Below are 23,797 nucleotides of genomic sequence, written 5' to 3'. Positions count from 1 at the left end.
GGCGCGGCTGCCTGTCCTGCTGCTCTAGGCAGCGCGGCTGTAACGCCGTTAGCCACTGGTGCTCCAGGCAGCTCGGTAAGGGAGCGGGGGAGTTGGATAGAAGACAGGGGAGTTCGGGGTGGTGGTCAGGGGGCGGGGCAGTCAGAGGGCGGGGAACAAGGGGGTTGAATGGGGGTGGGGTCCCCAGGGGGCATTCAGGAAGGAGGGGGGATTGGATAGGGTGGCGGGGGGCAGTCAGGGAGAAGGGGTGGTTGGATGGGGCAGGGATCCCAGGGATGGGGGGGCAGTCAGGAATGAGACGAGGGGTTGGATGGGGTGGCGGGGGGCAGTCAGGGGCGGGGGTTCCAGGGGCTGTCAGGGGACAGGGAACAGGAGGGGTTGGATGGGACAGGAGTCCCAGGGGGCCTTCAGGGGGTGAGAAGCAGGAGGGGTTGGATAGGGAGCAGGGGCCGGGCCACGCCTGACTGTTTGGGGAGGCACAGCCTCCCCTAACCGGCCCTTCATACAATTTCGGAAACCCGATGCAGCCCTCAAGCCAAAAAGCTTGCCCGCCCCTGTTCTATAGACTACTGACCATCAGCAAAGCCTCAGCAAGATGTCCCAGAAATTCTTGAAAGTTCTGGTGACAAAATGATCACTACATCCTCATCTTAACCTTAACAATCTTAAACAAAGAAGGGACAGTTTCTGGAGGCTCCTTAAGTGTTTTCTATATCCTCATCAGTTGCTGTACCATACACTCACATCAAACAGAGTGATCTGTGTTGCAGCAGATTCTCTTTGCAAACATGCTCCATTCTAAGTCTTTGGGGGGAAAACAGCTCTTGCTGGAATCTTTGTATGTGGTGTTAATGGAAGGTATAGTCATAAATGTTTTTTAAAAAATTGTTTGGTTGCTATACCAACTAAAGTTTAATTATATTTACACCGCTAGATGCCCTCACAAAAGAATCACATGAGTTCTAAAGATCTCAAAAAAATTTAATGCTAATTTATTTACAGAAATGTATAATAGAACTCTCAGACTCAGTCAGAATAAAATAACGCAAGTAGGTGAAATAAATCTGCTCTTTCAATTTTCTAGTTAAACAGCTACAGTTCTGTTATTTGTCTTCCAAATAATTAAACTTTATTACAGGCAGGTGGTTTTATTGCATTCCAAGTAACATCAAAGCTCTGATTACCAAACCGAAGTCAATTTACTCGAATAGTCTACAATTAAGTCAACATTTTAAAAGAATTTTTAGTGACTATTTTTAACAGACATCTTTTGTTGCACAATCACTTTGAAAGGTATTACCTGCCAAGGCTACTTACTCTCACAAGCACACATGTGACCACAAGGCTGGAAGAGTACTGCTGCTTTCTTGTCTGAACACACCACGCATTCTTCAATCTGCAGAGAAGAACAGTAAGGAGTAACATGGGAAAGATTCCTCTCCTTTTTGTATCTATTCCATTTATATCTATTTGCTTACTTCCACCACTTAGCAGGGCAAAGGGAATTTAACAAGCTCTGCTTAGTGCCATGTTAGCTAAGAAAATTTAAATAGGAGATTACCATATCTGTATGCAGAAGTCCTTGCTGGCAATATTTACGCTCTTTGCATTACTGGTTATCTAGGAATTATAAATCACACCAGCTAGGAGAATAAGACCACCAGGCTGGTACACACATGTATTTTTCTTGGCTGTACAGTGCTCAATTAGTTTAGAAGGACTTTCTGCTGTAATCCAACAATGTGTTGAGGGTTTCTCAATTTTTCCCAAGGGTGGACCACATCTTAGAGAAATGGTCACACGGACCACCCATCTCCTGATTCATGAATGCCCGGACCACCACACCTCCCATTCATACAACATCCTTGTGACAACTAGAGGAACTACTTATGCAGAAAAGTAAAGTCATTGGTGTACTTTTTGCTTTCGTAACACAAGTCAGCAACTGGAAACAAAAAGACAGCACCATCTCTCTGCAGACCAGTTTGGGAAACTGGTTTAGTAGAACTAAATTATAATCTGAACTATGAAAAATGTCTATATAATAAAAAATGACTTGCTCCGTCACAGAAGAGGGCCAGTCCTGATTTCAGAGTGGGAGCCAGAGAGTAGAGTCTGGGCTACGATGGTCACCAGCTAATCGCTGACCTCCTTTGATCTACTCTCAGTGTGGCAAATGGTGGGGTTGTCTGGGTGATGGGGAAGGGCACCCACAGAGACAGCAGGAGGTAGAAGCAAGCTTTTCTGAACCACTCTCCACCATTTTAAAGCCCCTCCCAGCCTCCCTGTTCCCCCCCCCCCCCTTCAGGCTTACTAGTGGCATGTGTTATCAGTTTGACACTCTGTATGCATGAGGTAGTTTGCTATGTGTCATATTGGGGGGGTGGGAGGGGGGAATAGTTACAGCTGTCGGTGGCCCACCTGGGCTTTGAAGCAACTGCATGGTTTGCACTGTGCAGGGACCTTTGGATCTTGAAGCAACTGCACAAGCACATAATATAACTGTTTTGTCTTCAATTCACAGGACTACACATCCGGTGGCTGATCCTGGTACCCTGGGCTACATTTCTCTCAACAGAGAAAATTAGGGGGGGGGGGGGGGGAGATTTGGTTGGTGCCCCCAGCACCACAGAAGTCATGCACCTTTAATGTAAATATAGTATAAGCCATACTTTGCTGGAAAAGGAGGTTGGATTTACATGGAGGCTAAGGCATTTGTATGAGGCCTGATGGATGCCTCAGGCAGTGGTCTGCATGGAGTTGGGGCCATGGTACAAGACATTCTTGGTAGGCCTGGATGTTTTAGGATGCTCTGAATTTGAGCACTGAAAAGGTGGAAGACTGCTGACTAGTTTGGGAGGCTGTTGCTCCACCCTTAACATTGCTACCTTTCGGAATTCTTATAATCAAGTTGCAGCCATTTGCCTAAAACAGATAATTCTTGTTTCTGTCCTGATTAGCCCTCTGTCGTTTGCAATGTGCGATATCAGATAAATGCTGCACTCTGCTCTAACCACGGACAAACTAGATGTGAGAGAAACCATGGCAGCTGAGACAGTGTAGTTTGTCAGTACAGTCAGGCTCTTCTTTTCACAAAAAAACCCCAACTGCAGGAAGAATAAAATGGGAATATTAAAAATTGTGTTAAGTACCTTTGTTCTGGACTGAACTTGCTCTTTACAGATGAGGCATTTCTTGACCCGTGGTGAGCAGAGGGAACAGGTAGCAATATGTCCACATGGGCCAAATAACGTATCTCTCTTCATGTCTGAACACACCATACATTCTTCTAAAGTTTCTGAGTCATTGCTGATCATAGAAGGACTTCGAGAGCCAACCTGCCCACTAAAAAAAACACACCTCACAATCAGGCTTAAGTCAGCATTACAATCTTGCGCATATTCTGAAAACAATTTTTTTTAATCATACTGTACATCAAGCCGAGTAATTTGCTTATGTGTATTACTCATTCTAGTTTGGGCACATATTGTGTCACCCCTTCTGTTAACTTGTATCTAAAGCTGCTGAAGCATTTGGGTGTCAGTGTCATCAATATGGAGATTACAGTTCTAATTTTACGTGAGGTACAAGTAGCGCAATTTTCTGGCTGACAGGAGCATAGCTACATGCTTGGATAAATCAATCTGGAGAAAAAGTTGATGATAATGGGTTGGAGAAGCATCTAGAGAGCGTATGACGAGAGAACACTTCTACTCCCATCTTTATGTCAATATTTATCTAGGCCTGGGGTTCTCAAACTTCATTGCATCGTGACCCCCTTCTGACAACAAATATTACTACACAACCCCAGGAGGCCTGAAGCCTGAGCCAAAGCCCAATCCCCGCGGCACAGGGTGGGGTGGCCAAAGCCAAAGCCAAAGCCTGATCCCCACTGCCCCGGGCGGGCAGGCCAAAGCCAAAGCCCAAGGGCTTCAGCCCCAGCAGGGAGCCTGCAACCTGAGCCCCGCCACGCAGGGCTGAAGCCCTCGGGCTTTGACCCTGGGTGGTGGGGCTCGGGCTCTGGCCCCGGGCCCCAGCAAGTCTAAGCCAGCCCTGGCAACCCCATTAAAATGGGGTTGCGACCAGCATTCCCTCTAATTTTTTACGTCCATGTGCGGAATGAATTTTGTTATGTGAACCAATATGGAGATGATGTGAGACAGGTCACCTTCATATTGGTGCACATAACAAAATTCATGTGGTAAGGGTGGGGCCGAAGGATTCGGAGTGTAGGAAGGGGCTCAGAGCTGGGGCAGAGGGTTGGAGTGCGGGGGGGGGGGGAAGGGGGGGGGGAGGGGGGGGGCCCGGGGGGGGGGGGGGGGCCCGGGGGGGGGGCTGGGGCTGAGGGGTTCAGGGTGCAGGAGGTGGCTCAGGGCTGGGGCTCAGTGCAGGGGGTGAAGGGTTTGGGGTGCAGGCTGCTCAGTGGCTACAGTGGGGAGAGAGGACCCCCCCCGCCCTCTCTCGCCACAGCAGCTCAGACCGGGGGAGAGGCGCTTCTCCCTGGCAGCTCCAGTGGGCCTGGGCTGGGCCGAGGGAGGGGCCCCTTTCCCCCAGCTGCGGCAAATCCGGGGCAGCTCGGTGCTGGGGCCGGCCCGAGGGAGGAGCGCCTGTTCCCCAGCCGCAACAAATCCAGGGCAGCTCGACGCTGGGGCCGGCCCGAGAGAGGAGTGCCTGTCCCCCCGATTGGGCAAATCCTTGGCAGCTCGGCGCTGGGGCTGGGCCAAGGGAGTGGCCCCTTTCCCCCTGCCGGGGCAGCTCGGCACTGGGGCCAGCAGGGAGAGGCGCCCCTCCCCGCCACTGCCCTGAGCCCGTGCGCTGCTGGGCTTAACAGGTACCTGCGCAGCTTAGAGGGAATTTAGGTTGCAACCCACTTTGGGGTCCCGTCCCACAGTTTGAGAACTGCTGACCTAGGACTTTTTTTTTCTATTCTGCCGCACACCCAGCAGAGGGAGCACATGTTAAACAAAACTTTACTCCCAGAGGGCTAACTACACCAATAAAGGTGCTTGTGCACAAACAAAATAGCCAAATGACTCATGTTCCATGCAGACAGGAAGGCTGAGAAGAAAATACCTGCCAAACACGGGCAGACAATTGATAAGAAATTTCCTTTTCATTTTATTTAGAAATTTAAAAATCACAATACGGAGATAAAAATGTAAAAGTCAACAGAGATGGCTATATGGATCTGAGGATTAATGAAAGGAGCCTTTAACCTCTAAATCACGAATGCGAATCTAACCTGGACAAGCAGTAACTGGAAACTTACTATTTAATGGGTGGCTGATGGCATACATAAAATATTGAAGTCAGTCTACTTCCTAGAGGATAACCTATTTCATAATTGCATGCCCCACTATTTTTAAGTATCAGTACTTAATACAGAGAAAGAACACTGAAAGGGCATGGATATAGAATTACTCTATAAGATGAGGAGGGATGTGCTGCTCACGCCTCAAGCAGAATAGGGAAGCTTGCTCTGTACTGCTGCTCATTTTGAACTTAATTCGTTAACCTCAATTTCAACTAATTATTTTGTAAACAACATTCAAGACATATGCAGAATATATATAACTTTACTTACCTTTATCTTGATTTTCAGTAGTCTATGATTAATACTTGAAAAAGAGACTTTGTTTTATTTATTCTACTTCAACTGATCTATCCCAAGGAAATGAAGACATGTAAAACATGATGCTCAGAAATTCCATATTGTGTTTATATACAAACCTGACTTTTTCTTTGTGACATTTAGCCAATGCTTTGCAGAGACTAGGATCAGGGCAGAGGTCAAGAGGAGACTGACCCTTCTTATTACGAATACTGAGGTCAGCTCCGTTTGCTGCCAGAAAGCAGGCAATAGATGCTGCACTCTTCTTCTCTGCTCCCTGGGTACCAAGTCCCATTATTAACTGAAAGAAAGTAAATAGGCAACTGACTTGAAATTCTCTATTTAAATACTTGAGAATATAGTCTTACTACTCAAGGAAAATGGACCATTTAACATGTGCACATATATAAGAATATATTTTCTAAATAGTATTTTGATGAGATCTGAGCATGCATTTTTAGCTTATCTACAGTTCTAACATGAAAACCATTGTACAATTACCCAATTTTCAACCAGATAAGTTCCCTGCATAGACTAATTAATTAAAGGCAATGACATCTAAGTATTCAAAACACAATGTAATCTCTGTGCACCTGTATTCTGGGGTCACAGAACCAGTGCTCTCCAAATCTAACCCTAAGTCTCTGTCACAAAGCTTAATGGTAGCACATCATTCCTGTCAGTTTTCTTTATATCAGTTTTTCTAATTATCCTGCTTTGACCAAACAGTTAAGGGAAAGAATGCAAGGCCTTTTATCTAATGCAGGGGTTCTCAAACTGGGGGTTGGGACCCCACAGGGTGTTGAGAGGTTATTACATGGGGGGTCATGAGCTGTCAACCTCCACCTCAAACCCCGCTTGCCTCTAGCATTTATAATGGTGTTAAATATATTTAAAAGTGTGTTTAATTTATTGGGGGGGGGGGGGGGGAGTCCCACTCAAAGGCTTGTTGTGAGAAAGGGGTCGCCAGTAAAAAAGTTTGAGACCCACTGAGCTAATGTGAGTGTGGATCCATTAGGTCATCTTAAACAAACTTCAGCTTTTCAATAATAAAGATCTTCTACAGATTTAAAACCTGCAGAGTAGGAACTAGAAGAACACATGACTTAACATTGAAAATGTGTCTATCCTGGAAGACTATGGACAGCTGGAGAATTAGAGGGATGACATCATAAGTACCAAGGAAGAAAAACCCAAAGAAATGGAAGAGGAAGTGATTTCCCTTTCTACTGTGACACTTATTTTGAATTGAATCAGTAAACTGGGAACTGGTAAAATGTGAAGGTAACTATTATAATTAATACAATAACATTATAAAACAGTTAGCTATGGAACACTTAATTTTAGTAAAATAAACTTTTCACATTAACAACTTCCACTATGAGCAATGGGAAAAGAAATAGGTGAATGTGCTCCATGAACCTCATGAGAGGTTTTTTTTTTTTGAGAACTTGCTAGCCAATGTCATCATGTGGGAAAAACAAACCAAGACCCTTTACCTCAAAGTAGACTTACAGCAGCCAGTGTAACTGGAGTCTTGCTTCTGCAATAGTTTATTCAGTTGTAATATTTCATATCTTGATTACCATTTTACAGACACTGAAGTCACACTGCAGTCTCAAAGGACTGACAGCTTTAAAACTTTAATTTAACCTCAGTGCTACAATGGAGCAAGAAATCATCTTTTCATTCTAAATATTTCAAAGATCTTTTTAATCTTAGATTCACTGTGTAGTATGGGCTACAGACGGCCCACCTTCAAAAACAAACAAACAAAAAACAGCTATTGGGTGATTTTAACAATGGAAAAAGAACAGGAGTACTTGTGGCACCTTAGAGACTAAGGTGCCACAAGTACTCCTGTTCTTTTTGCGGATACAGACTAACACGGCTGCTACTCTGAAACCTGTCATTTAACAATGGAGTTACTAAAAATCAAATTTCTCAGATAAAATCAAGAAATGCAGATCTACTTTATGCAACTTAATGTTGTCTGTTAGCATTTAGTGGTCATTGTCCCAAAGTGTGAGAGAATGTAATTTTGTTGCAAACACTACTACTTAAACGGCCAAATACTGGGATTACAACTAATCTTCTTTCAAAGGTTTTTATCCAACTTTGGTATTCATATTACTATCCTACTTAAAAATATAATACAAATTCTTCATGAGATGGCCTTAAAACTACAGTAAATACAATACAATAAAATCTACATATATTTTACATGCGTGCACATAACTCCAACTTATTTGAATTGGAGCAATATATGCTCATGAGGGTAGACTGTGAACCTAAAAAGGCTTGTTATTGAAACAATAATTTACAGTTAAAGCTGGTTTTTAACAACAGTAGAAGAAATAAGAAACAACACCTGCCTTCTGCTGTACCTAAACTATCTAATAAATGTGCATTACAATATCATTGTATATTAGCCTTATTTAGTCAATAACAGATGGGCATTGAGATAGTCTCCTTAGATTTGATTTGATACATTTCTGCAGGATTAACAATATCAAACAATATTTTGAGAATGATTCAAGATAGTTTCCAGGCATGCATTAGCTAAACTTTTCAAATGGGCACTGCTCTCATCACATGAAGTGGACAATTCAAGCAAGATTACAAAATCTTTGCATGTAAGCACCAGTGTCCTCCACATCCTGCATGCTTCCCAAATATTTCCTTTAGGGCTGGTCTACACTGGGGGGGGAAATCGATCTAAGATACGCAACTTCAGCTACGCGAATAGCGTAGCTGAAGTCGAAGTATCTAAGATCGAATTACCTGGGATCCACACGGCGCAGGATCGACGGCCGCGGCTCCCCCGTCGACTGCGCTTCTGCCGCTCGCTCTGGTGGAGTTCCAGAGTCGACGGTGAGCGCGTTCGGGGATCGATATATCGCGTCTTAACGAGACGCGATATATCAATCCCGGATAAATCGATTGCTACCCGCCGATACGGCAGGTAGTGAAGATGTACCCTTAGTTATGCAAAAGTTCTTCTTGTGACAAAGGAAACTCGTAAATATAAGTGGGAAAAGTCCAGATCTATGACTGACCTCAGTGGGAGCTGCTGCTGGTTGCTCACCACTTATTTATGTGTTTTAATATGAATTTATGAGCTTAACTTTCAACCAAGATTTTCAAAAAAACCTTAAAATACTGTTCCGACAATATATTACTTCCAAGTGAATTACGCAGACTACGTAATGGAAGACTACGGAATACAATAGTTTGGCAACCCAACCTCTCAAGAATGACTTAACCAGGAAATCTTGAGATGAGGAGAAGAAGACTGGTAGCCAAGAAAGAAAAACAAACAAACTTCAATTTTATGCAGATGCTGCCAGTGCTGAATCTGAGAAAGAATATTCATGTGTGTCATGCTTACTGTATGCTTGCTTCAAATTTAACTTCTCAAACACAAAGCATTTTTAGTAACTTGTCACAAAGTTCATTTCAGACAACGGAACCTTTATTGTTCTTTTATCCCACTTATTTAAGAGGAGTTCTATGTAATACTACTCCAACCTTTCCCTACATATGCCAATCACTTAGGACAGTGGTCCCCTACCTTTTTCGTCTGGTGGGAGCCAAACGACGAGCCACGGAGGACCGTGGCGGCGGACGAGCATCCGCCGAAATGCCACCGACAGGCAGCAATGTCAATAGGCGTCGCCGCCGAAATGCCGCCGAGAAGCATCATCATCACCGAAATACCACTGAAAATTGGCGGCATTTCGGCGGTGACGCCTCTGGATGACGCTGCTTCTCAGCGGCATTTTGGCGGCTGCTTGTCCACTGGCCAGTATGCGGGCGCACTTAGACGCCCCGGGCACCGTGTTGGGGACCCCTGACTTAGGAGGAACAGTAAATATTTATTAAAAATAATATTTCAAATCCTTCTATAAAACACTCTGGCAAGCATATTTCAACTGAGTTAAGAATGTGTATTTTTTCCTAATATCCCTATTCATAACTTTTTGATGTTGACAGGTATGCCTGCTTGATACATCCAATTTTACTTCATTTTATTACTTGTACAGTGGTTACTATTAAAAAGTTATTAAGTACCGCACAGATGATTTTCGGAGGTAACAGTTACATCCCTATCTTATTTATATAGGTTGGTACTTTAGTAAATGTTGACCTTTTTAATGCTGTACAGTGAATTTACAGTTTTGAAAGATGGCTTTTTTCCTATAAAACTTTTGTTTAAACTAAACTGTCTCTGGAATATTATGTGCAACTACAGTAAAAAATGACTACATAAAATTGGCACTTTATTACTCAGCAAATCTGACCCTTTGGTATATTCTGAATCAAATATTTTAGCGATAGAAAATAGTTTTTACTTCTGTTTACATCTGTTAGCCCTGCAGAGCCAACACAGACATGAATGTGATGTATGAATTCTACTCCTGGTTTCTGTAGCAACAAAAATTTTACTTCCAATTGCAAGGTAAAATTCAATTTTATACCTCCACAACCCTATTGTTTCAGCAGGTTTTACAGGAGTAATTGAGGGGGGAAATTCTGCTTTAATCAAGAGAGGGAGGTTGCAATTGGTGTACGTTTGTCCCACAGATTCTTTATTAGTAGAGGTGAAGTTGCATGATCAAGAAAGAATGCCGCCCGACTTTCAGATCCCATAGCAGAATTGGCTATGGTGAAAAAAGCCCACTATTTTTAATTTTAAATTGAGCAAGTTTGATCTAGAGTCACTGAGAAAAACATTGTTCTACTAAAAAAGAACAGGAGTACTTGTGGCACCTTAGAGACTAACAAATTTATTTCAGCATAAGCTTTCGTGGGCTTATGCTGAAATAAATTTGTTAGTCTCTAAGGTGCCACAAGTACTCCTGTTCTTTTTGCGGATACAGACTAACACGGCTGCTACTTTCTAACCTGTCATTGTTCTACTGTAATGTCTAGAATGCTTTTCAAAGCAAAACTGAACTGTAAGGTTATGATTTAAAACAAGAGTTAAGAATTTTGACTGAGGCACCCTATAATTACACTATGGCATGTTTACGCATCACTCAGTGATGTATTAAGCAATAACTTTACAAATATATGGATGTTTAGAAATATTTTATACATCAAGTGCAATAAAAGCAAAAAATCCTGAAATGTAATGTACACACAATGGCAAATATGCGCACACAATAGCAAACCAATGGTAACAAAATGGTCATTTTAAAATGTGATTTGTTTTTAAAATCACCAAAGCACTTAACATTCAAAAAGGGGTAATCTAGAAAATCTTTCTAAAATGAGGCAATATATCAGTTAAGAGCATTTGACTTTTTAAAAGATGTGTCTAAGAAATAACTTTAAAAAAATTCATCTCTAGGCAGAAGCATTGTGTGTCGTGTTTTAGTCAGGAAGAAGTGTTAAGTCTGTCAATTGGAAGTTTTATTTAAATAACCTCCTTTGCCTTAATTATAACAGCACTAGTAGGGATAGTTATTATTCTTTGAACTAAGTTATGCTAGTTCAGTCTAAGGGCTTGTCTACACTGGCACTTTACAGCGCTGCAACTTTCTCGCTCAGGGGTGTGAAAAAAACACCCCCCTGAGCGCTGGAAAGTTTCAGCACTGGAAAGTGCCAGCGTAGACCGTGCACCAGTGCTGGGAGCTGTGCTCCCAGTGCTGATAGCTATTCCCCTCATGGAGGTGGTTTTTTATGCTGCGAACACACAAGCCACATTAAAGCGCTGCCACGGCAGGGCTTTAACGTTGCCAGTGAAGACGTGCCTTTAGAAAGCTCTCTCCTGTTTCTCCATTTACTGTATATGGATTTACATCTTGGAATAATATTTAAACTGCAATTTTATCACAATAAGATAGTTGCCTTATTTATCTCTCTCCCCTTCTCCCCAACATCCATGACCATCCTTAGTTTTTTGGGCATTAACAATTTAACTTTGATCCTTGTTTTTCATAGTTGGTGAGACACCAGCCTCATCAGAATGGACTTCTGAAATTAATTTGTCAGGACACAAATATAACTTACTAGGTAACATGATTAAGCTACAGCTAAACACAATTAACCTGCGTAAGTTCTCAAAGTTTTAGAGCTAAAACACAAAACATAATACATGAAAGCTACAAACAAAGCCAAGCAAGATGTTAAATCAAAGCATATTTTATTCTTAATCTCTGTACTATATTACTGCTTATTTGTTTCTATTTCAAGTCATTTCCTCCAAATTCCTGGCACTCATATAAGTTCACTACCAAAGACAGGTTTATGATAATATTTTTGTAAACACACCTTTTTCTTTAAAACAGATGAGTTAATGAGTAAGCATAAAAAAGTGCGTATGTAACAATTTGATTTTAATATGGCCCCGCAATTTGGTGAAAAATGTCTCTAAATAAATCTGTGCTGACAACAAGCAGTTCAACAGTACGGAATCTTCAGACTAGACTACATAAAGAGGTGTACAGGAAAGAAAGTAATAAATAAATGAATTTTATTTACCGTGTTCTTTGATGGCTCCCAAGCAGTATCTACCTTGCCCACATCTTGCATGTCTTGGAGCTGGCGAAGCTGTGACAAAGTATGATGCCTCAGGGCTTCATGTAGGGGAGTATCCCCATCTTTATCCTGAATATCCAGTTTAGCACCTGCACGGACTAAGAGCTGAAAGAGAAAGAATTTTATTTAGATAACACAAGGAAAACTACCAATGTTATTTTAAGGAAAAAATGCAATGAAAAATCAGTTCTTTTAACTACCCTAAAAGGCCTGCAAATGATAAAGAAATTCTGATTACTTACCTTACAGTAAACTGATCGAGACATGTTGTCCCTATGTGTATTCCACTCCAGGTGCAAATGCGCTCCATGCACCTGAGAACGGAAGACTTTTCATTAGTAGTGTCTGACGGTCTGTGCTGGTGCCCTCTACCTCTGAACTGAGGGCACAAGGGGCAGCAAGGATCAACCGCCTCTCCAGTTCATTCTCTACCACAAATGACTTTATGAAAGAATCTGAAGTAGAGGGAAATGAGGGTGCGTAATGGAATCCATGTAGGGATCATAAGGTAAGTAACCAGAATTTTTCTGTGTGATGGACCCCAGGGTATACTCCACTTGAGGTGACTCACAAGCAGTATTCATTGAAGAGAAGGACACAGGACCACTGTGCTGAAGGATGTGTCTGCTGACGAAGCTTGTATTAGGGCACAATGTCTAATAAAGGTACACAGAGAAGCCCATATTGCCACACTACAGATCTCCAGAAGGGGAACACCCAAAAGAGAATCTACTGAGGTAGCCTGGGCTCTCACTGTCAGCTCATAGCAAAAGCAAGAGGCAACCTGAAATCCATTTAGAATGTCTTTGTGAGGAGATTGCTTCCCAGTTAATCTGTTCAATAAAGGAGATGAAAAGCTTCAGAGATTTCCTGAAGGGTTTATCCTGTACATGAGGAGCATCCAAAGAATGAGACTTCCTGTCTTCTCCAGTTGCATGAAGTTTTGGGCAGAAACCAGGTAGGCTACGATCTGATTTAAGTGGAATTTAGAGAGATTCTTTCGAATGAACACACAGTGCAGACTGAAAGAAGCCTTGTCCTCACAGAAAACTGTGTAGGGTGGGTCTGCGATAAGGGCCCCCAAGATCACCTAGTCTTCTAGTGAACTGCAGTTACAAAGGCCATCTTCATAGACAGATGAAGAAAGGAGCAGGAGGCTAAAGATTCCAATGTAAGAGTCATGAGTACTGACAGTATGAGATCAAGATCCCAAGTCAGCATAAGTTTCAGCACCTGAGGAGAGGTTCTGGCAAGGTTCAAGAACTTCACAGTTGTATGGGGGGTGAATAATGAACAGTTTTCTACCAGAGGATGGAAAACATTAATCACTGCCAAGTGCATTCGCAGCAAGCTGTGAGACAGACCCAATCATTTTAAAGAGGGGATAGTACAGAATGATAGGAATCTGTGAGCCCCTTAGAAATATCAGATGATGCGGGCACCAGATAAAAATTTATTCCATTTTGCAGCATAACAGTTTCTTGTAGAGACTTTCTGCTATTATTGACGATGGATTGTACCGCCTCTGAACATGACCTCTCTAAGCTTGCTGTCCATCCAAATACCGGGCTGTTAGATTGAGGGATGCTGGGATTGGGATGGGAGATATTTCTTTTGTCCTGAGTCAGCAGGTTCAGAAACAGCTGGATTCATATGCACAGATATGAAGCCATCTGAAAGGATGCTGGTGAAACAAAACTGCCTCAGCAAACAGGGTGCCACTTAGACCACCAATGCTTTACCCTGCTTGATTTTTCTCAGAAATCAAGGTAAGAGAGAAATGGGTGAGGAAATCATACATTAGCAGCTCTGAACACTGCACTAGGAAAAATGTCCCCCCTGGAGGTGTGCCTCAGAACTGCTCGCAAACAGTAGGCTGGGTATTTCTTATTTTCTTGGGACACAAAGAGGTCCCATGATGGGAATCCCCACTTACAGAAAATGCTCTGTACAACTGAGTCATGAAGTTTACACTTGTGGTCTCTGTGGAAGTGCCAAATGAGGCTGTCCACAGAAATGTATATTATTCCTGATAGGTGCACTGCCAAAAATGGTGATCTGGAGTCAGCTACACCTATTCCAGAGCTTGATCACTTCTATGCAAAGAGGAGCGGACCTTGCTTCTCCCTGTATGTTATATAGTATACTGTAATCATATTGTCCAACATGACCTGAAGGTATAGGGCATGGATGAAGGGCAGGAACCTTTTGCAGGCTTTGTGTAGTGCTTGCAATTTGAGGAGACTGATGTGAAGCTTAGATCCTACTGGGTCCAAGAGTCTTGAGCCACATGTTTGTCCAGATGCACTCTCAATTCAGTAGGGAGGCATCCATAATTAGCTTCTTTGTGGTTGGAATGGGGAACAAAGGGAACCCCTATCCATACAGCTTCTCTGTCTTCCTACCAGGTGAAGAATGTCAGAACAGCAGGAAATTGAGACTCTCTTGCCCAGGCTGTCTCTGCTCAGAGAGTAAACTGTCCATAAGCATGCCTGAAAACACCAAAGATGGAGCCCTGAAAAGGGGATTATTCTCCCATTTTTGAAAGGGAAAGGCAATGCCCTACTGTGCCAATTGCCACAGCATCACTTTGCTTTCCATTCCAAGCAAACTGTTCGTGCTAGTTCTTCTTGAGCATACTAAGTCTGGTATAAGGCATCTACACCATCTACAGCAAGCTAGGTTTATGCACGGCCAATCATCCACAGAACAGATTTTTACCATTAGACAAACTATTGAAAAAGCCTAAGAATTTTGGCCCAGGAAAGATGAGGTATGCATATAGCCTTTATTGATTGAAAAGCTGCCTGACTGTTGATCATTGCTCCTTGGGCTCTGCCTGCAAGCTGCTGGAGTGCCTGGCTAGCTCCTCAACCTTCTCATAGAAATGCACCATGAAAGTGAGAGCTGTGTTCACTGAGATGTCCAGCTGGTTTGAGTACAAGAGCGACGTCCATCAAGGGTGCATGGCTGTCCCGATCTGTTGACCAACCCTAACCCTAACCCTCATTGACCAAATGAGGGAAACCATCACTAGCTGCATATCAGAGTTGATATTGCATGACTTCTGCGTTAACAGACCTGGAATACACAGATGACTCAGCTATATTTACATCCCCACAAACTAATCTCATCAATGCCCTGAATATATTTATAGAAGAAGCAAGTAGGTTTGGTCTTGGTCTATGGGTGTTATGCAGACTCTTTGAAAGCCTCCGTGGCATCAATGCCACATATCAACTCAGACTAAGATACGCATCTATCAAGCAGCAGTGGCTTCTGTCCTTTTATATAGCTCTGAAATCCGGGCCACCACATACACAAAAATGTGCCAGCTAGATGCTTTCACCATGAAACAGCAATGATGTATTGAAGGCACACGGTGATCTCATCATTTTATGCAAAAGGATGTCAGGTATTGGACCAACCAGCCTCCAAGTGTCTTCCCAAGTGACTCAACGCTGGCTCAGGTGGCTTGGCCAGAGTCTATATCCGTGCCAGCTTGATATGTTTGATCCAACAAAAGCTGGATGGACAAGACCTCACAGGCTGCCTCATACACACTGAAGTGATGTCATGGCTTCCAACTTCATCCACATTAGTCTTAACACAGAGCAAGCTGCAACACTGGCAGGAGACCAGGCTCTCTGGACACGGGTTATCCAAAGCATTCTACGCTCCATGAGCGGGAAAATTAATGAACGGTGTCATATAGGTACAGGAGGCCACATGGCCTAAGAGGGGAAGGCAGCATCAACATTGTCATCTGAGGGCTGAGTCGAAGCTGGATGATGAGCTTGGACTCTGTCTTGGTCTAACTATGCTCTGGCTGTAATCAAATCCAAAGTTGCTTCAATAAAGTCTATAATTTGTGTGGGAACTAAAAGGAACTTTTCTAGTTTTACCAGGAGCCCTGAGGATTGAATGAGGCTGAGAAGGGATAGGGTTGTTGATCGTATATCTCGGTATGATCAACGTGTGACCAGCCGATCATCAAGGTAGGGAAATACTGGAGTGCCCTGGCAATGCAGGTAAGCTGTCACCATGGATAGCACTTTCTTGAAAACTCTAGGGCCTCTCAAAAAATGGAAGGGAAGAACTCTGCATTGGTAATGGTCTAGGCCCACTGTAAAACCCCTGTGTGCTGAGTGAATGTCTATCTGAAAACAGGAGTCCTTCAAAACAAGAGCTGCAAGCCAGTCACTTTTGCTCTGAGAGGGGATTACAGATAATTCTGAATCTTGAACAGCAAATGAACATACGCACTTCGGTCTCTAGAATGGGGTCTCCAGTCTCTGATCCTTTTGGGGATGAGGAAATACCTCTAGGTATTAATAACTCTAGGAGCTCTAGAGTTCCTAGCTGAAGCAGGGAGTCTACCTCCTGTCTGAGCATCCTCTCTTGAGACGAGTTCATGAAGAGGGACGAGAGGAAGGGGGTTTTGTGGTAGGAATAGACAGAAATTCTATTGTATAGTTGATGGCAATGATTTCTAGGACTCATCACGAGGGAGAAACAGGCCAGACAGTCACTGAATGGAGTGTGGATGCTGGGTGACAAGGGGACTTTGTTTGTAGCTCTTGAGGGTCCCGTCAACAGGGTTTCTTGGCAGAAGGCTGGGGAGAGAACAATGGAAGGATCTTCTCTCGGCTGCACTGCCCACTCTGGCACTTCCTGAGAGGCTTGTAGGCTTTGGGGGTAAAAAGGGAGAGGACCAGGGTACTGTTTAAACGGCTATGGTTTGGAGTATTTTCCTCAGAGGTGCTATCGTGTATACCCAAGGAGCAAAGGGTTGCATAAGAATCCTTAAGGATACGCAGTCACTCATCCATTTTGTCACTGAGCAGACTGTCACTCTTGAAGGGGAGGTGCTCTGCCATAGCTTGAATTTCCTTGGAAAACGCCAAGGACTGGAACCATGAAGTTTGAAGTAGTGTCCACTACAACTACTGAACCTGCAGGAGTGAGAGGGTGCCCAAGACACTCTGGAACCTTTTTCAGGGCTAATCTTGCATCACAGTACGGCCAGTGTTTTCGTTTCAAGCTCACCAGAGAAGTGCGAGATCTCAGAATTCCACAGGGGAAGCCAATGGTACCGGATGCCTAGTAACGCCTCAAATGGCCAACGGTACTGGAGAATGACCGCCCAATGTTGTGGGTACATCCCTAGTGATTACCAGTTCTGAGAGTATTGGTGAATCCAGGTCCAGAATACACAGCCAGGTCATCGAGGATATCAGACCCAACCCTGATGATGGGGAGTGGCAGGGAAGGTGGAGCCACTGTGCAATCACTAACCAGGAAGACTCAAGGCAGCCATGCAGCACTTGAAGGCAAGATCTAGGGCAAACTAAGTATCCCAAATGGTGAAGATATTGAGGGGAAGTCCACAGGCCCCTACTAATACTATCTAACTCACTAAAAACTATTTAAAAGTGTTAACTATTTACAGAAAAAGAAACCAGAGCAGGAATGCTAGTAAAGCTGCAGACACTGAAAAGGTTCCTTCTCGTACCATGGGCAATACCAAGGAACTCGAGAGGTGACTGGTCTGTGCCACCCATTGTGATATCAGTTCAGAGGACAGGGAAGCAGGGGGCACAGGCATGGGCCAATGGATAATGCTAACGAAAAATCTTCCAGTCTCAGGCTATATCTATGCTACAAACTACAGATGTGATTCACAGTTCACGTACACATGCTAGCTTGATGAGAGCTAATGTGAGCATGTGTATGTGAACTGGGAATCACACCTAGTTTGTAGTGTAGACCTAGCCTCACACACATGGAGTGCATGTGTGCCTCAAGTGGAATATGCGCAAGAACAATCACTTTATTTTACTGTAATTTAAATAGAGTATTCACATTTCATTTTGTCAAGTATCAGAGGGGTAGCTGTGTTAGTCTGAGTCTGTAAAAAGCAACAGAGGGTCCTGTGGCACCTTTAAGACTAACAGAAGTATAGGGAGCATAAGCTTTCGTGGGTAAGAACCTCACTTCTTCAGATTTCATTTTGTATTTTCCAGGCTTTTTAGTCAATTCCAATTAGGATTTTTGCTGTATTCAATTGCTCTCTGTTTTATTTCATCAGGAACTAGATTTCAAGCTGTACTTTGATGGGGAGCTGGGATAAAAACCATGCCAGAAGAACCACACCATGCTTTTTAAGACTTGAGAGATATCCTACAAGCAGACCGTGCAACACTACAGAAGCAATATATCAGAAATAAAGGCAGGCTAACAAGGTGAATCTCTAAATGGTTTCCATAAAATTATTCAGAATTATTACATTTTCACATGATATGTATCTTTACACCATAAGAAAGTTATAATGGCCTCAAAATAAACAGAGCAATTAAACATGTGCATACGTCTATCCGTATTCAACAAAGCACGTAAGCACCTGCTTAAAGTTAAGAATATGCTTAAACCCCATTGAAGGCAGTGAGATTTAAGTATCTTCTTAAAGTTAAGCAGGTGCTTAAGTGTTTTGCTGAACAGAAATGGACTGCTGAATCAGCCCCTCTATGATTAAGGAGTACGCCCACTTGCAACTAGCAAGTGGAAAGTTTCCTTAGTAAGCGTGTAGCCTAAAGCCATCAATCTCTACAGAACGTAAGGTTTAGTTCAATTTTTTTTCTTCGTAACAGTTTTCTAGCGAAGTCATAAGCATATATGTGATACATATCAGCCTAACTCACATTTCCAAAGTAAATCCAAATAAAGTCAAACTCTTAAGAAAAGGAATGATAAAAATAATGAAGATATCCCATATCATTAGTAACTTATACTGGCATTGTACATTATAAAACAACCAACTGCTGAAGAACTGAAGAATTCACCATTCTATCGCCTGACAATACTTACAAATTCTTTACTCTTAAAGAAATTAAGTTGCTAGCCATTATGCTTGTGAAGATAACTGTCAAACATGAGTTGATGCAGCACTACTTTCCCTAGTGCACAGACAGATCACAGTATCAGTGTGACAAACAAGATGGTCAGTTTCATCGCTGCTATTAAAAAAAAAAACTGTTAGCAGTAAAAATGTCAAAATATCAACTTCAGACTTCTAAGGATTGGCAAAAGCCATGAGTAGCAGCAGAGGCAAAAAGACCCCAGAAAGCAGGGATATGAGGAAGAGCAAGAGAAACAAACCTCCCCTCCAGCAGCCAGGATACTCTTTGAGAGGGATAAGGTAGCAGACAATCCCCCACATCAAACATAAGAGCCAGAGCCTGGAGTGATTTGGGACTTAAACTTCCTCAGGCACCTACTAGCCAGAAACTGATATGCAAGACTCCCCTTCCTACCACCAAAGCAAGGTCCAGGGACAGGAGCCAGGTGAAAAGCCCTAGCACCCTCCCCTTTATTCAGCAAATGGCGTTAGACGGGCTTCTCAATGGGTTTCCTGTGGATCTCACAAATGGGCCCCATTCCTCCTTTCTTTGTATTCTTTCCTAGTAGTCAGTGATTGGTATGTTTTTCTCAAGCTATTGTCTCCACATGAGGGGGACAACCTGCAAGTTCCACTTGTAGAAGTTTCTCTTTAGTTACTGTTGGGGTCTGCTCTCCTTCCTTGCAGAATGGGTAGAAGTAAGCCCTCTATGCCACCAAACATCCTGAAAACTTCATGGATCTTGGGGCAACCATGGAAACCCAATGTCTCTGCACAACAGCCTGAGCTACCCTTTCCCACAACAGCAGGGCTCTTAAAAGAACCATACCACCCTTAACTTCTACTTCATGGATGCATAAGGCTACAACTTTGGAAGGAACCCAATAGGAATTAATAATTTTGATTCATGGGAGCCAATATATTCTTTGCATGGCTGCGCAAGTTATTTTAGGGTTTTTAGTTAATCCAGCTTTGAGGTGTGGATACTCTGCTAGGGTTCCATTTCAACATTCTTGGACATAAGCACTCCAATCTGATACACCACATACTACTAGTTCTTCAACATGCCTATTCTCCTGCTCATCTGTTAGATTAGCATTGTGCCCACAAGGTATCATGCCAGCTCTAAAAGGGCACAGAGGCTCACCAAATATAAATTTAGAATAGCCTGAAGAATGCAAGTGACATTGATTCTATGAAAAATATTCTTCTGGTGGCAAGAAGTTCCAGATATAGGGCCATATCATATGCTTCACTGCAATGAGATCACATCTGTCAACACTTGTGGGTAAGAAATTTTTTTTTTCTAATAACGATAAGTACAAGCAAGACAGACAATATTTACCACTTGTCACAAGATTTTTTAAGAAAAAAAAGAAAAAGAAAAGAAAGCTAGGTAGGTAGGTTAGGTTATAGGAATAATGGAGAAGCTCACATGCATCAAGTGTTCTTTGCATTGCCTGTGTCCATCTTATTGATGTACTATGGATTTTTATGGTCCAAAAATAATGTCCAGATATCACATTTATACAGGTTATCTACTCAATCTTCAGTTTGGTCTAGTATATCAGATGATCTGCCTAACTAAAATTTCCACTGCAGTTCCAACAACAAAAAAGTATTCTTCCTACCTGTCCTAAATTAGTTTTGCATTTCTCCCTGGAAGTGCCAGCATTTCAGTAAAGTGTGAAAAGTACTATATAAAACCAAAGTCATTATCCAATATGCTAAATATCAACATTCTAACTGGATTTTAATAATGACAGAAGCGCTGAATCCTTCACCCTTGGGAGTAATGAAGTTTTCCTAAACCGGTGCCATCAACTCTCAACTTTAATTTCAAGAAGCAGTTTTGGGCACACATGATTTAAAAGGTAATCTTCCAAATATGACCCGAGTCTGAATAGATGCAGTATTATTTTATTAAAACAAAACAGTTGGGAATAGCTCCAGTGCCTCTGCTGCTGCTCATGGCTTTGCCCAAGCGCAGAATGAAAACTGCACCTATTCAGAACACTAAACAGCTGTGAAATTGACAAGAATCAGGGCACAGCCTTGGGGAGAAGTGGCAATACAGGTATTTTTCATCCTGGTCAATAGGGTTAGCTCTCTAGCCTAGTAGGTGTTGGGTACATTTTCAAGATCCTGGCTATTGCTGCCCTGTTTCGGGAATCATGAATATTACTGTATACTGCCCAGGCCTGATTATCAAATTAGGTCTGTGTTTGTGGTTATAATTATGTTTGCACTGCATTGTCAGAAAAAAGCATTTACAAATGGCAAGCACAAAATGGTAGATATTTACAAAGCACACAAAATTGTGCCCCAAAAGGATGTTCAATATGAAAAAAAAAATCAAGCTTTAACGTATTTCTTTAGCTATTAGGAAACAAACTTCTATCAAGGGTGTTAACCGGAATAATTTCACTATCCATCTATTGGCTCTGTGAAGTCTGAACAAGCTGTGACAATAAGTATTCCAGTCTTTTTTGTTTTCGTTTTATCTAACAAAGAAATACTACTTGTGAAAAATCACAGATTGAAAATCTGACATCTGTAGTAGTTTCTCCTTCCCAACCCTCATCTCTCTCATTCTCCCTTTCCCTCCCTCGTTCTTGCCACATTGCGGGTTTGTATCCTCCGCAAACTGCACACTATGGGTCCCCGTAGAGGACATAACCACAGAACTTAAGGTCTGAAAGTGACATTCCACCTAGCAGAGGTTACTGTTTAAGAGGTCAGAGACACAAACCTAGCACCTTATATATAAGCTAAAGTTAAACATACTTAGTTGCTTTTAATTTTAAATGGCTTTACAAAAATCATTTACAATTTATATACTAGTAGTGCCAAGAGACCACAGTACGGACTGGACTCCCAAGCCCTGCCCTGAGGGGCCTAGCATCTAAGACAACGAGAGACACATGAAGACTTGGGGAGGAGGAAGAATGACGAATGAGATGGTAGTGGATTTGTTTAAAGCAGGTATTCTGTGTTTAAGGAACAGAGTGGAAGAAAGCACTGAGACTGTTGTGGGAGAAGGATGAAGAGACCACTTTGAACAGTAAGATTACCCAATTAACTCAAAGGGTAGCAAACAGCATGATAGAGAAAACATGTGTGTTCTCATATTATATAAAAATATTTCATTAATATAAAATTATTTAATTAATAAGCTTCCAGTAGGCAGTGTGAAACAGGTGGATCTCGAGAAGAGAGCTGAATGAAGAGGCAGTAATAATCTGTGAACACAGCTCAGGAAGAGTGTTTCGGAGGAGGGTGGGGGGTTGCCAGCATGCATGCATGGGACATGAAAGCAAAAATGGTTATGGAAGAGGTAAACAAATGGCATCCCTAGCAGAGCAGAGGTGGAGGGGACACAACCACCACTAAGGGTGAATAAGTATACAGGGGCAAAATTACATAAGGCCCTGAAGGCCATCATAGTAAGCTTGAACTTGATGCAGTGAAAAAGGGGAGTCACTGGGATTTTGAGAGAGAAGGTGGTGAAAAAAACCTGCAAGATATTTTTAGCAACTCCATTTTGACTGAACTGGAGAAAGATGATGCAAATGTCAGAGAGGCCAAAGAAATGGCAGTTAACATAATCAAGGTCGGAGATAAAGACACAGATGAAAGAGTTTCAGCTGTGTGGACAGAAAGAAGAATTTGGATCTGTTATGCTAGTTATGTCAAGAAGTTAATGCTTTTCTGCATCCAAGCATGCACTTCTAAACCTTAAGTGGTAGACAAGTATATGATTGATACTAAATGTATTTTCAACCTTGCTGCCTCACAAAACATGTTTCTTGATTGGTTGATACTAGAAATTATTTCTTGTATTAGAAGCCCAATGAAAGTAAGATACAATTAAAACATCTGTCACCATAAGAGCATAAGTAGATGGGGTATATCCTTTGTCACTTAAGTATGCCCAGAAGGTTTAAATGAGTTGATCTAAATACAGGATACATCTTAATTAATCTTAAAGGCTAAAACAAGTGGTTATACGAGGCTCATAAATTCCACCTTCTCTTAATGACTAAAGTCACACTGAACGTGGCTAACGAAACGAAAGCTAACCCACGTGGCTTATTACGGATAACTTACCCTAACTATTTGTGTGTGCTGTCGTTCAACGGCAAGGTGCAGTGCAGTTTGCTGGTTTACATTCTGGATATCCAGGTTAGCATTGCCCTGAAAAAGATGTTAAGAATGTCAGATTTCAACAGTAAATCTAGAAGTAAGGTAGCTAATTAGAGCAAATAATAAGATTCTGAATGTGATACCTCCTTGATTTGGGAGATTAGAAAAAATTACCAGGGTCAAATTTTCTAGAGCACTAAGCTTCCACTGAGGCACTGATATGAAGTAGCTAGCTTTTAGAGGTGTTCAGCACCCAGCAGTAACTTCAAATGCCTAAACAGGAGATGACCTTTTTTGAAAATATGGTCTCAATTTTAAGTACAGAGAACTTTTGAAAATTTGTCCCTACATGTTTAATTTATGGAATTAAGTTAAGGAATGTAAAACCAGTCTCATTCTCTAAATTTGAAGAGCATGAACCTCACAGTTATAGGTAGAATAAAGGGGAGAAGGTTGAAGGCTTCTATTAATAGTTTTTAAACTTTAACTGAAAAAACTACAATTAGTGAATCCTCAAATTATAAATAAATGATTCATCCTCAACCACCTCGTTTAATAGGCTGAACATTCTTAACCCTACAATTGTACATTCAGGG

The 23,797-nt window shown here is 42.2% G+C and overlaps 1 protein-coding gene across 1 annotated transcript in view; it reads right to left on the bottom strand.

Moving 5' to 3' along the window:
• Positions 1–23,797, bottom strand: part of MIB1 (mindbomb E3 ubiquitin protein ligase 1) — a 116,537-nt gene that overhangs the window by 11,390 nt on the left and 81,350 nt on the right. The window contains exons 14-18 of the mRNA XM_026661557.2: positions 23,166–23,252; positions 12,101–12,262; positions 5,731–5,912; positions 3,153–3,345; positions 1,318–1,396 (exon numbers count right to left, since the gene is read on the bottom strand). Of these exons, the coding sequence (XP_026517342.1) occupies positions 1,318–1,396; positions 3,153–3,345; positions 5,731–5,912; positions 12,101–12,262; positions 23,166–23,252 (703 nt within the window). The remainder of the gene's footprint in view (positions 1–1,317; positions 1,397–3,152; positions 3,346–5,730; positions 5,913–12,100; positions 12,263–23,165; positions 23,253–23,797) is intronic.

This window comes from Terrapene carolina, unplaced genomic scaffold, assembly GCF_002925995.2.
Source record: "Terrapene carolina triunguis isolate 2854851 unplaced genomic scaffold, T_m_triunguis-2.0 Scaffold58, whole genome shotgun sequence".
Lineage (NCBI taxonomy): Eukaryota > Metazoa > Chordata > Testudines > Emydidae > Terrapene > Terrapene triunguis.
This window is presented reverse-complemented; position numbering and strand designations above follow the sequence as displayed.